Here is a 14,369-nt window from a genome sequence, read left to right as displayed (position 1 = left end):
TAAGGGTTAAAAGTACCGTATTTTCCGCACTATAAGGCGCACCGGATTATAAGGCGCACCTTCAATGAATGGCATATTTTAAAACTTTGTTCATATATAAGACGCACCGCATTATAAGGCGCATAGAATAGACGCTACAGTAGAGGCTGGGGTTACGTTATGCATCCATTAGATGGAGCTGCGCTAAAGGGAATGTCAACAAAACAGTCAGATAGGTCAGTCAAACTTTATTAATAGATTACAAACCAGCGTTCTGACAACTCTGTTCACTCCCAAAATGAATAAACAGCTGTTTTATTATTTTCCCCGAGGTAAAGTCAGTGACGTGGTGTTTTGTTTATCTTTTAACAACAGCAAGGTATAACATGTAGTGCAACATTTATATCACGTAGTGGAGGGGAACTTTTCCCTGATTCAATAAACACGTAAAAAACAGTCTGATACTGTTACGGTAAATCAAACGTTAGTGCAATCACAATATAGTAACACTCGAAATAGTGCAGATTTTTATTTATTAATTTTTTTTAATAAAGAAATACAATCATGTGTGCTTACAGACTGTATCCCTGCAGACTGTATTGATATACATTGATATATAGTGTATATATTGTGTTTTTATGTTGATTTAATAAAAAATAAAAAATAATTTTTTATTTTTTTTTCCCCCTTGTGCGGCCCGGTACCAATCAGTCTGCGGCCCTGTGGTTGGGGACCACTGCCTTAAGGCACTGTCGTCACGTCCGCTTTTCCTCTATAAAAACAGCGTGACAGTCCAGACACATACTATATTGGGCTTTACACTCACACAAGTGAATGCATGCATACTTGGTCAACAGCCATACAGGTCACACTGAGGGTGGCCGTATAAACAACTTTAACACTGTTGCAAATATGCGCCACACTGTGAACCCACACCAAACAAGAATGACAAACACATTTCGGGAGAACAGCCGCACCGTAACACAACATAAACACAACAGAACAAATACCCAGAACCTCTTGCAGCACAAACACTTCCGGGACGCTACAATATACACCCCCGCTACCACCAAACCCCGCCCCCCCAAACCCGCCAATAAGTTAATGTTGATATTTACCTCAGAAGGCTGCAAATAGAAAAGAGGCATTACATTTTTTTTATTAAAATTGTATCTAATATACCATTGATGTTTTTTCGTTTGTTTTTTGAAAGTTGATTTTGCACTATTAAGTTGTATAAACGTTGCTTGTTTCATATTCAGTGTTAAAGCAAATCAGTGTAGCAAACTGAGCAATATTTAATGTTTTATTCATGCACTTTTTCTTGCTACTTCAAGGCTTGAATGTTTGATTCATTCATTATTGTTATTTTATTTTCAAATTTATTATTAAAAATTATTATTATTATTGGAAGAAGGCTGCAAATAGAAAAGAGGCATTCAATTTTTATTTACATTTTATTTGATATGCCATTGATATTTTTTTATTATTATTAATATTATTTGAAACTCGATTTTGCATGTCACTATAAAGTTATATAAGCCTTGCTTGTTCGATATTCAATGCAAAACTTGTTTGGGTCCCTATTAAAAGGTTAATTTGTTCAACGTTGGCCCGCGGCTTTGTTCAGTTTTATATTTTGGCCCACTCTGTATTTGAGTTTGACACCCCTGATCTTAAGTATCATCGTAAGCGTGTCTCTTAATAGGAGCCATTTTGGGGTCTTTACATAAACAAACAAATGAAAATGAAACGGCACGCCTCGCGCAGTCATATATCCCAGCATGCACTGCGCGCTTCTTCTTCTTCTACGGGAGAAAATGAAGACGGGGGAAAATGAAGTCGGCGGCTGCTTACCGTAGTTGCGATTGATTGAAACTTTTACCTGTTGGAGGCTCAATATTGGTCCATATATAAGGCGCACCGGATTATAAGGCGCACTGTCAGCTTTTGACAAAATTGGAGGTTTTTAGGTGCGCCTTATAGTGCGGAAAATACGGTACCTTAAAATCACAAGGTAGATTCAATACTACTGGGAAAAAAATACGCCTCCAAACATTGCAGCTTCTGCTGCAACCTCCAAAAAAACATGCCACAAATGTATCCCTTTTAGGCCGCAACGGTCACAAAAAAGGCTAGAAAAATTCTGGAGGGACTGTTTAAAACCTGGCCTTGACGAGACCCAGCTTTCTTACTTTCTTCCCCACCTTGTCCAGCAAAGACTTTGAAACTCTCCTGACTGCAGACTTTGACTCTGGTTTGTTCTACAGTAGAGAAAGGATTCATGCGACCCCCATTCCTGGATGGGGCTCGCAGGACAGGAAGGTAGAGGGGTTAATCCTTTTGCAATGCAGTCTGCTGAAAATGATGGAAAGCGCCACTCTACATAGCAACTGATGCTGTGGTCAAAATTGGAATTGCCACAAAACAAATTTGAAGATATTCAACTCTCTACTGCCGTCTGGCGGCTTAAGTGAATAGTGCCCCCCCCACCCCCAATTTGTCACGTTTTATGTGTCAGGTAAACCGCGGCCAATGGGGCCATATGAATCCCCTTCCTAATGTAGGATAGTCCTGAAAAGCGTGAAGGGTTAATTTACCTTGCGAAGACCTTGTACTGAGTTCCTGCTGGAGATCCAGGCCCAGGATCCCAATGCAGGATATGGAGGAAGTGAACGGAGTCAACCGATAGGTTACACGGAGCAGGAAGTGAAGCGAGCACTGTGCAAAAATTAAAGAGTGTTACTGTGGTGTCAAAAATCAAACTCTTACGACAGTACACTTCAACAAATATGCTGTGTTCTTGGTTCCGGAGTGTGCACAATTATATTATGAAGGGCTGTCCTACAAACCCCGTTTCCATATGAGTTGGGAAATTGTGTTAGATGTAAATATAAACGGAATACAATGATTTGAAAATGATTTTCAACCCATATTCAGTTGAATGCACTACAAAGACAAGATATTTGATGTTCAAACTCATAAACTTTTTTTTTTTTTTGCAAATAATAATTAACTTAGAATTTCATGGCTGCAACACGTGCAAAAGTAGTTGGGAAAGGGCATGTTCACCACTGTGTTACATGGCCTTTCCTTTTAACAACACTCAGTAAACGTTTGGGAACTGAGGAGACACATTTTTTAAGCTTCTCAGGTGGAATTCTTTCCCATTCTTGCTTGATGTACAGCTTAAGTTGTTCAACAGTCCGGGGGTCTCCGTTGTGGTATTTTAGGCTTCATAATGCACCACACATTTTCAATGGGAGACAGGTCTGGACTACAGGCAGGCCAGTCTAGTACCCGCACTCTTTTACTATGAAGCCACGTTGATGTAACACGTGGCTTGGCATTGTCTTGCTGAAATAAGCAGGGGCGTCCATGGTAACGTTGCTTGGATGGCAACATATGTTGCTCCAAAACCTGTATGTACCTTTCAGCATTAATGGCGCCTTCACAGATGTGTAAGTTACCCATGTCTTGGCCACTAATACACCCCCATACCATCACAGATGCTGGCTTTTCAACTTTGCGCCTATAACAATCCAGATGGTTCTTTTCCTCTTTGGTCTGGAGGACACAACGTCCACAGTTTCCAAAAACAATTTGAAATGTGGACTCGTCAGACCACAGAACACTTTTCCACTTTGTATCAGTCCATCTTAGATGAGCTCAGGCCCAGCAAAGCCAATGCCGTTTCTGGGTGTTGTTGATAAACGGTTTTCGCCTTGCATAGGAGAGTTTTAACTTGCACTTACAGATGTAGCGACCAACTGTAGTTACTGACAGTGGGTTTTTGAAGTGTTCCTGAGCCCATGTGGTGATATCCTTTACACACTGATGTCGCTTGTTGATGCAGTACAGCCTGAGGGATCGAAGGTCACAGGCTTAGCTGCTTACGTGCAGTGACTTCTCCAGATTTTCTGAACCCTTTGATGATATTACGGACCGTAGATGGTGAAATCCCTAAATTCCTGGCAATAGCTGGTTGAGAAAGGTTTTTCTTAAACTGTTCAACAATTTGCTCACGCATTTATTGACAAAGTGGTGACCCTCGCCCCATCCTTGTTTGTGAATGACTGAGCATTTCATGGAATCTACTTTTATACCCAATCATGGCACCCACCTGTTCCCAATTTGCCTCTTTACCTGTGGGATGTTCCAAATAAGTGTTTGATGAGCATTCCTCAACTTTATCAGTATTTATTGCCACCTTTCCCAACTTCTTTGTCACGTGTTGCTGGCATCAAATTCTAAAGTTAATGATTATTTGCAAAAAAAAAAATGTTTATCAGTTTGAACATCAAATATGTTGTCTTTGTAGCATATTCAACTGAATATGGGTTGAAAATGATTTGCAAATCATTGTATTCCGTTTATATTTACATCTAACACAATTTCCCAACTTAAACAAGTTGAAAAACTTATTCGGGTGTTACCGTTTAGTGGTCAGTTGTATGGAATATGTACTTTACTGTGCAATCTACTAATAAAAGTTTCAATCAATCAAATGATGTCCTTAAGATTACATATCAAAGCAACACTAAATTAAAGTGCACTTTTTGTACAGAACGCCACTACAATAGTTTAAAACAAATAAAGTGCACTTTTGTGCATGATGTCACACAAGATATTTCAATAACTGTCAAATAAAAATGAGCTGCATATTAGGAAATCAAATAGTGTATGTCCTTTGTTATGTGGTAGGTTACTGCGGACGTTATCTCCTTCTGTTGTTGACTATTTTTTTCATACATACGGTGTTGATGTGGAAATGGTTGCCTCTGCATTTTGTTGGTGTGGCACCGAACGGAGATGTTGGCGTGCGGCGTTTCAAGCACTCTTCATTCTCTAGCAGGTGACTTTTGATATGATGCTACATATTAGCAGTAATGCTACTTTTTGTAGCAACGCTTTTCCCCCACACTTGACAAATTACGGTTATCTGTTCGACATATTCCCACTTGAAGCCAAACTATCGCCAGATGATAGACTCCGTGCTGTTTTTCTTGGGAATTAATTCTTCCTTCATTTGTTACCAGATTCGCACCTTCTTTCTCTCGTATTACCACTCGCACCACAGCTAATGTTACCCATGCTGCTTACCTCTCTGCTCCGCGAGGGCGTATATGTATGTGACGTATGTAAGAAGGTGCGCTTGCTGTCTGTGGGAAGGAGAGACTAGAAAGAGGGAGAAGAGCCTGTAGTGTAATGCCCGCAGCTAAAAGCAACTGCGTGAGAACGTATACTCGAATATCACGATATAGTCATTTTCTATATCGCACAGAGACAAACCCGCGATATATCGAGTATAGCGATATATCGCCCAGCCCTAGTTTGAAATCGAATGTAGACAGCGGTAAATAACTAAAATAAACAGACACACTGTTAGAAAGCCTACAATTTTTCATATTTTGTGTCATGCGTCACTGATAGGATAAGAGTGTTCTGGCGGGCCTTGTGGCGTCATACTCTGTTCAGCGGACCTTAAAGGCAACATAAAAACACATGTCTCTTTTCTCCTGAGTATAGACGATTGCAGCTTGTAGGTTCAATGTGCACAATTAAATATCTTAGTTGCGTGGACAGCAATGTGTTTATATAAGTTTAGATTGAGGTATGTCGTTTCTTGATGGGGCAGACGTTAATGTCTCTTGTTTTCATGTTAGGATTTAAGCTAGCAAGCTAACGCCGGTGCGTCTGGGATTTCATCAAAGTGCGGTGATAAATAACGGTTTTTCGATTCATTTAATTTCAAATGGTAATACTAACTGTCAATAGTTTTACCACGGTTATCATTAATGCTGTTTATCACAGTGTGTTTCAAAAGGGAACTACATGTTTTTTGGAATTTTCACAATCATTATGAAAGACATGATGACAAATGGTTTACTTTAATACATTCTAACTTGTAAATAAAAGTACATAAAAGTCCGCCTATGGAAACTCCTCTATTTCGCCCATAAAATTCATTAAATAACCATTCAAAACGTGCCAACAATACTCTATTTACATTTCATGATTTGAATAGTAACCAAGTATTAGTGACATTGTTAATATAAGCGCTAATGCAGACAAACTATTTATAGCGGCGCCGTGATCACTTCTGTGTGTCCCTATGGTTACATCAGCGAGTGGTCTGCTGTTTTCTTGCTTCAGATTATTCTAGACCAGGGGTGTCAAACTCAAATACAGAGTGGGCCAAAATTTAAAACTGAACAAAGCCGCGGGCCAAGGTTGAACAAATGAACCTTTTAATAGGGACCCAAACAAGTTTTGCATTGAATATTGAACAAGCAAGGCTTATATAACTTTATAGTGACATGCAAAATCCAGTTTCAAAAAATAATATTAATAATTAAAAAATATCAATGGCATATCAAATACAATTTAAATAAAAATTGAATGCCTCTTTTCTATTTGCAGTCTTCTGAGGTAAATATCAACATTACATTTTTCCACAGGCTAATAAATTTGAAAATAAAATAACAATGAATAAACCAACCATTCAGGACTTTAAACTGCTCAGTTTGCAACACACTGATCTAATCTGATGTGCCCAAGCCAGATACCTGCCATCTTTTCTTGGATGCTAGTTCATTAATGTCGGGGCTCAGGCTTTGAGCTGAGGCAACCTTCATTATCGAACAAAGGTGTTCATCAGTCATTATATCTCGTAGTCTATCCGGACCACAGTCTTGGGGGCGTGCCTTTAAGGCACTGTATTAATTTAACGTCCTCTACGAGCTGTCGTTACGTCCGCTTTTCATCCATTCTAACAACGTGCCGGCCCAGTCACAAAAAATGTGCGGCTGCTGTACGCACACACACGTGAATGCAATGCATACTTGATCAAAAGCGATACAGGTTACACTGAGGGTGGCCGAATTAACACTGTTAGAAATATACGCCACACTGTGAACCCACACCAAACAAGAATGACAAACACATTTCGGGAGAACATCCGCACCGTAACACAACATAAACACAACAGAACAAATACCCAGAACCCTTTGCAGCACTAACTCTTCCGGGACGCTACAAAATACACCGTACCATCAGAACCGTGCCACTGAGGATGCAGTCAACACCGTCATCCACACCACCCTCACCCATCAATTAATCAAAAAAATCACACCAGCGACTGTACTTCCTAAGAAGGCAGAGACAATTTGGCATGCCCCCCAAAATCCTCAGCAACGTCTATAGAAACTGCTCAGTACATCTCAGGAGCAGCCTTCCCCTCACTACAGGACATTTACTCTTCCAGGGTCACCAGGGGAGTACACAACATAACTAAGGACAGTACACACCCTCAGCACAGACTCTTTACTTTCCTGCCATCAGGCAGGCGATACAGGCGTCTGAAATCAAGGACCACTCGACTCACAGTTTCTACCCACAAGCCATCAGGCTCGTGAACAGCTCCCTCAACAAGCCCACATGACAGATTTTGAAACTGTGACCACCCACCCAGTGTCTTAAAGACTCAAACTGACTGCTGCTATAACCCCACCGACACCCTTCCCTCGAACTGTGACCACTGAAAGTCACCTTAACCCCAACTGTGTACTGTGAATACTGAAGATATGTTTAAATGCTGCTGTGACCCACTGTCACCCCTATATTTATAATCACCACTGTGAATGTGCAATAATTGTCTATGGCCGCTGGTGCCTTGTACATATTGTCTCAAGTCTCAACACTTTTTTCTCCTTAAAATCCCGTATTCTAGCATTTTTTTTCTATTTAAGTTTTTTTTTTTTTTAACTTAAGACTGTTTGATGTGTGTTTTATAGTGTTTGAAGGGCGAACTAGCAAAGTAAGATTTTCATTGTATGGCAAAACTGTCTAAATATGCATATGACAATAAAAGATCTTGAATCTTGAACAATGTTTAAGTGCTCCAAACATGGAAATGATCCTAAAACCATCAACACCATAAATCAAAATTCAAAGAACTGCAATAACAAATCATTTTGACCGTACATGCTACTTTACCCTAACTGGATGGTTACCTGATAGGCGGCAAAGGTTGTTATACAATCAATGATCAGGTCAAAGATCAGGTCATTGCATACGTCAGTGCAACAATGAGTTAATTGACTTTGACTGGTGTGCTTGCTGGTAGGTTTCACTCCAAAATACACTCTGACTGGACTTTAAATAAAACTTTTATCAACATATGAATAAAAAAATTACATTTATTCAAGTAAAAATGCATAACTAAAGGTGCAATTGTTTTACAAATAGTGGGCTCTTTGTTTAAGTTTTAAGTTGTGATGAATCTGATTTTTTTTTTAAATAACCATTTGACAGCACAAATGTAAATGTAATTACCCCATTAAATTATTACACAATTGCCTTTGTTTTTTTATTAGATTTTTTCATGTACAAATTAATGGATAACTCGCTTTGAAATCATAAGTCAAGGTGACAAACAGATGTAAATTATAAAACAGTATATAGACTGTCGCATGAGCAGATAATATAAAAGCTTAAAATATATGCAGCGCTATGCTTTACATTTATATTGTCAAAATGGAAAGAACAAATATATTTAGTATGAAAGATTAGGTACTTTATTGATGCACATTCTTTAAGGCTTTCACAGGCAACATAAAATGATGTGGCAGGCCAGATCTGGCCTGGAGTTTGACACCTGTGACCAAGACTGCCTTAATGCAATGGCTTACCTGGCTGAAGCCCAAGGGCCCCACCCAATCAGAGGCCCCCAATTTTGACGGCAGAATGCAATAATTGGTGTTCATAGCTGTCAATCACAAACCGCAAAGCTTCGCTCTCTCTATCTCTCTATGGGCTGAGTTGTTTTTTCCTACTGCTCCGACAAACGGTATCTCAATTCTTACGCATGTCTTGCATGTATGGAACATTTGACAATAAAGAACATTTGAAGTAACAACTTCCGTTAGTTGCAGCATTTTTTTCACGCACTTATTCTGGTGGGTTTATGTGTTTTGGTATTTGCAGCACTGCTCTTTTGATGATGCAGCATTTCAAATTTGCAGCACTTCCCCTTTTGTCTGTGTTTTTAATTTAAGATCATCATGTCTGTGTTTGGGCGATGCTGTGTGTTTGGCCACCGTAGAAATGACATGTTAGGAGAGAACGGTTGGTTGGTTGAAGTTTATTTCAAACATGTATACAGTTTCAAAACGATACATCACATATTTCATGTATTTTTAATTTTCTCTTTACATGTCCGAAAAGGAGTAGGAAGATGCAAAGCTTATTTAATCCTACCCTTTTGCACTTCATTGCAAATACTAACACATATGTTCACTTCCTGTTCTCAATTTGTAACACAATTTACATCAATGAACTCTAAATGCAACAGTTCTCCTGATAAATATTTAAGTCAGTTATGAGATGAATAATATCTTATTTTCAACAAGGTCAAGACGTTTATCGCACTTTTCTACCTTCAAGGTACTCAAAGCACTTTGACATAGGGCTGGGCGATATATCGAATATACTCGATATATCGTGGGTTTGTCTCTGTGCGATGTAGAAAATTACTATTTCCTGAGTATTCGAGTATACGTTCTCACGCAGTTGCTTTTAGTTGCGGGCATTACACTACAGGCTTTTCTCTCTCTGTCTTGTCTCTCCTTCTCACAGTGACATAAAGCAAGTGCACCTTCTTACATACGTCACATACTGCCGCGCATGCAACGTCATACGCCCTCGCCGAGCAGAGAGGTAGCGGAATGGGTAACGTTAGCTGTGGCAGGTGGTGCGAGCGGAGCGGTGCGAGTGGTAATACGAGAGAAAGAAGGTGCGAATCTGGTAACAAAAGAGGAGGAAGAATTAATTCCCAAGAAAAACAGCACGGGGTAAATCGTCTGGTGGTGGCTTGGCTTCAAGTGGGAAGATGTTGAACAGACAACCGAAATATGTAAAGTATGCGGCAAAAGCGCTGCTACAAAAAGTAGCAGCACTACTAATTTGTAGCATCATTTGAAAAGTCGCCCGTTAGAAAATAAGGAGTGCTTGAAACTCTGCATGTCAACATCTCTGCGCCACACCCAACAAAATTCCGAAGCAACCAGCACTGACCCAATTGAGCCTGGCGTCTTCCATTTCCAGATCAATACTGTATGAAAAAAATAGTCAACAACAGAAGGAGATAACGTCCGCAGTAACAAACTACATAGCGAAGGACATACACAATATGATTTCCTATTGTGCAGCCAATTTTTATTTTACAGTATTTTAAATATCTTGTTGACATCATGCACAAAAGTGCACTTTATTTGTTTTAAAATATTGTAGTGGCGTTCTGTACAAAAAGTGCACTTTAATTAAGTGTTGTTTTGATATGTCATCTTAGTGACATCATGCACAAAAGTGCACTCATAGCTTGTTTTAAAATGTCTTTGACAATCTTGCACTTTCTGTTTTGAAATGACATGAATGTTTGTGCCACTGCTTAATAACTGTTTAATAAATACAGTTTTGGTCAATTGACTTAGTTGTGATTTCCCTCTCTGCATGAAAGTTTAAAATGAGCATATATTAATGCAGTATTCTGAAATGAGCATATCCCGGCTGAATTACTGTCATCAGTTATAGAGGTATTCGAAAATAACATGGTTCATCAATGCCTTTTGACATATCAGGGCCATTTAATGATGACTTGACATGAAATTATTACATATGGCTCCTTTAAAAACTCAAATATTTTATTTTCCCATAAGTGATTTTCTTTGGGTTAATTAAGTAATCTATTTACTTTTTATTTCATGCATTTATGACAAACAACACTAAAATTGGCTCTAGTGTGTGAATGTGAGTGTTGTCTGTCTATCTGTGTTGGCCTGTGATGAGGTGCCGACTTGTCTAGGGTGTACACCGCCTTCCGCTCGAATGCAGCTGAGATAGGCTCTAGCACCACCCGTGACCCCGAACAGGACAAGCGGTAGACAATGGATGGATGGAATAAGGGAGCTATAATGTTCACTTTCCAAAATGCAGGTCGAACATGTCTCTACTGTCTTAATGGATAATCCAGGCCAAAACATTTTTTTAACTCAGCTGCCTTAATATTTGGACCATCATAATGGTTCAAATACTATCACGGCTCGGGTGCATGCAAATGCGCCTTCATCTCAGGACACGCCCATGGCCGCTGACCTCCTGCACGCGTCACTACGTCGGCAGCCGGGGGCTGCAATCTATCAGCAATCAACACACCTGAAGCTGATGATCAGACCTGCCTTTATAAGCCTGCTCAACCTACTATTCCGCGCCAGAACGTAATCTTCTATTCGCGTACAACCTCCGTTCCCGCGTTGACGAGCTGTGTGTCTCGTCATTCCTTGTTCCTCTGCTTCCCGGACTGCCTCTTGTATCTCGACCTCCCGCTTGGACACGGACATCCTACACCCCGCTATAGCCCCCGACTTCCTGCTTGATTCACGGATCTCTGAGCCTGCCCTGCCCCTTTTGGACTTGCCTCTCGCTCAACATTTACGGTAATACTCGACAGTTAATTCATACACATAGTCGCACACACACACACACTTTTGGATCTAGTTCACACACACCATTCACTTGTTTAGGATTATTATTGTTTGTTATTATATATATTTTTTTTTAGACCAGTTGATCTGCCGTTTCTTTTCTTTTCTCCTCTGCTCCCCCCTCTCCCTTGTGGAGGGGGAGACACACAGGTCCAGTGGCCATGGATGAAGTGCTGGCTGTCCAGAGTCGGGACCCGGGGTGGACCGCTCGCCTGTGCATCGGTTGGGAACATCTCTGCGCTGCTGACCCGTCTCCGCTCGGGATGGACTCTTACTATTATGTTGGATCCACTATGGACTGGATTCTCACAATATTATGTCAAACCCACTCAACATCCATTGCATTCGGTCTCCCCTAGAGGGGGGGAAGTTACCCACATATAAATAAATAAATGATAAATGGGTTGTACTTGTATAGCGCTTTTCTACCTTCAAGGTACTCAAAGCGCTTTGACACTACTTCCACATTTACCCATTCACACACACATTCACACACTAATGGAGGGAGCTGCCATGCAAGGCGCTAACCAGCACCCATCAGGAGCAAGGGTGAAGTGTCTTGCTCAGGACACAACGGACATGACGAGGTTGGTACTAGGTGGGGGACCCTCGGGTCGCGCACGGCCATTCTTCCACTGCGCCACGCTGTCCTATGCGGTCCTCTCCAAGATTTCTCATAGTCATTCACATCGACGTCCCACTGGGGTGAGTTTTTCCTTGCCCTTATGTGGGCTCTGTACCGAGGATGTCATTGTGGCTTGTGCAGCCCTTTGAGACACTTGTGATTTGGGGCTATATAAATAAACATTGATTGATTGATTGATAGCTATATATATATATATATATATATATATATATATATATATATATATATATATATATATATATATATATATATATATAAAATAAATCATTGAGTTAAATATTACGCCCCGTTGTCTGTGCCGTCTACTTCCCCTGTACATAACAAATACGATTGGAAAGCTTTTTCCATAGGTCTTTGCAAAGGATTTTTTTTTTTTATATATATTTTGCATTGGAAATTTTTTGTCACGTATTGAAAATAAGAAGAAATTGAGATGCTCACCGCAGTCAAGGAGGAACATCAGATGAATAGAATGAGACAGCCAGTTCATCCTGTTATATCCTTACGGCACCAATGAGCCTTGTTTACCTGTCAATAAACAACACACACATGGTACATCTGAATTCGACACAACAACCTGCTAATAATGTACGTCATGTTATCATCAATTCTTACCATTCCACGCTTGCTTAAAGACGACGAGGTATTTGAAGTCACAATTTGAACTTTCGTTTTGACTAGACGACAAATACTTCACAATACCGATGGTAGCTTAACGCTAGTTAGTGAACCCATTTGAATTCATAATCACAAGAGTCCAGCGTCTTAGCAAAAAAGAGGAAATTTCCGAACTAAAAGTAAGCAATAATTCAGTAATATTTCACTGAATTCTTTCTACGGAAGGTTCTTGGTGAGACCCTAACCTACCACTTCCTGACTCACTTTCAACGTAAAAGCCCACAGCATGTGAGTGAGAGGGCGTCAACTGACAATGAGAAAGATTGAGGAGGCTCCAGCACACCCCGCGACCCCGAGAGGGACAAGCGGTAAAAAATGGATGGATGGATGAAGGCAACAACAATAAGGTAGGTGGTATATAATTGCAGCGATGGGTTGAAGGTGTATTGTATACCCGGAAATCACTGTTCTAAATGATGTTTTACCATTAGTCTACAATTTACTGAAACAAACCGGACAATTATTGGATTGTATCCATTCACAAACAAGAGGATGTAGTTTTGTAATATTAACTGTTACATTGAACAGCATTCGCAACAAACATACACGTTGAAACCTTAACTTGAAGGTATGACACAGCGGTTTCCGGTTGTGTGGTGAGCGATCACTTTCCAAACGTCACTCGGTAGTTTCCGTCTTTCTGGGCAACTCAAAAAGACCCAAAAGTTATGTTTGTCTTCATTTATTAGATTTGATTTAATATAAAAAGCCCTATTAGATTTATTGTTATATTTTTAATTCTACTTTCGTTTAATTTTTATAACTGATCAATAACTGCTCATGATGTCTTTATCTAGTCTTGAGGTTGTATAATTGTATTATGTTGACGGTATGCAAATTACTTTATATAGTATAAAATTAAATTAAAAGGGCCTTTTCATTAACACTGTATTGTACATTTAGTTTTTTTTGACAAAAAAGACAAAGTAATTGAATGCAATTAAGAGTCGTATTATTACAATGTGTATATATATATACATATATACATATATATATATATATATATATATATATATATATATATATATATATATATATATATATATATATATATATATATATATATATCTATCTCAGTGACGTGTGGTCACTAGAGGCAGGTGAGGCGGGGCCTCACCTGCCATCATGGAAAGAAAAAAAAAGTAAAAAGAAAAAAAAAAAAATTAAATTGTTATATGTATCTAGTGATTATACTATAAAGTTATTTTCCATTTAACTTCACCAGTTTTAGATTATTTTTATTCAAAATCGCTGAATTTTCACATTTGCCGTTCAAATACTGAGAAGAGACGGTGCGTCACTCAATTGTGCCTCAACATGGATTGCGGACTCGGCTAACTGCTGGCCTGCTGTGCAGTGAGACCGTATTGCTATATGAATTATATTATACATTTCCATAGTTTAGTTATCTGAAGTATATAATGTAGAGTGTATTTTGTCAACAACTGTATGTGTGTAACGTATTTCTTGTGCTGAGCAATCATAAAACTGCTGCGAAGACGCACTGTATGAGGCTCGCGTAA

At 39.4% G+C, this 14,369-nt stretch overlaps 1 protein-coding gene across 1 annotated transcript in view; it reads right to left on the bottom strand.

The window, feature by feature from the left end:
- Nucleotides 1-13,402, bottom strand: part of crfb1 (cytokine receptor family member b1) — a 26,500-nt gene extending 13,098 nt beyond the window's left edge. Inside the window, exons 1-3 of the mRNA XM_061926290.1 lie at nucleotides 12,784-13,402; nucleotides 12,610-12,696; nucleotides 2,580-2,700 (exon numbers count right to left, since the gene is read on the bottom strand). Of these exons, the coding sequence (XP_061782274.1) occupies nucleotides 2,580-2,700; nucleotides 12,610-12,658 (170 nt within the window). The 5' untranslated portion in view covers nucleotides 12,659-12,696; nucleotides 12,784-13,402. The remainder of the gene's footprint in view (nucleotides 1-2,579; nucleotides 2,701-12,609; nucleotides 12,697-12,783) is intronic.
- Between the last annotated feature and the right edge of the window lie 967 nt (nucleotides 13,403-14,369).

Source organism: Nerophis lumbriciformis, linkage group LG31, assembly GCF_033978685.3.
Source record: "Nerophis lumbriciformis linkage group LG31, RoL_Nlum_v2.1, whole genome shotgun sequence".
NCBI lineage: Eukaryota > Metazoa > Chordata > Actinopteri > Syngnathiformes > Syngnathidae > Nerophis > Nerophis lumbriciformis.
This window is presented reverse-complemented; position numbering and strand designations above follow the sequence as displayed.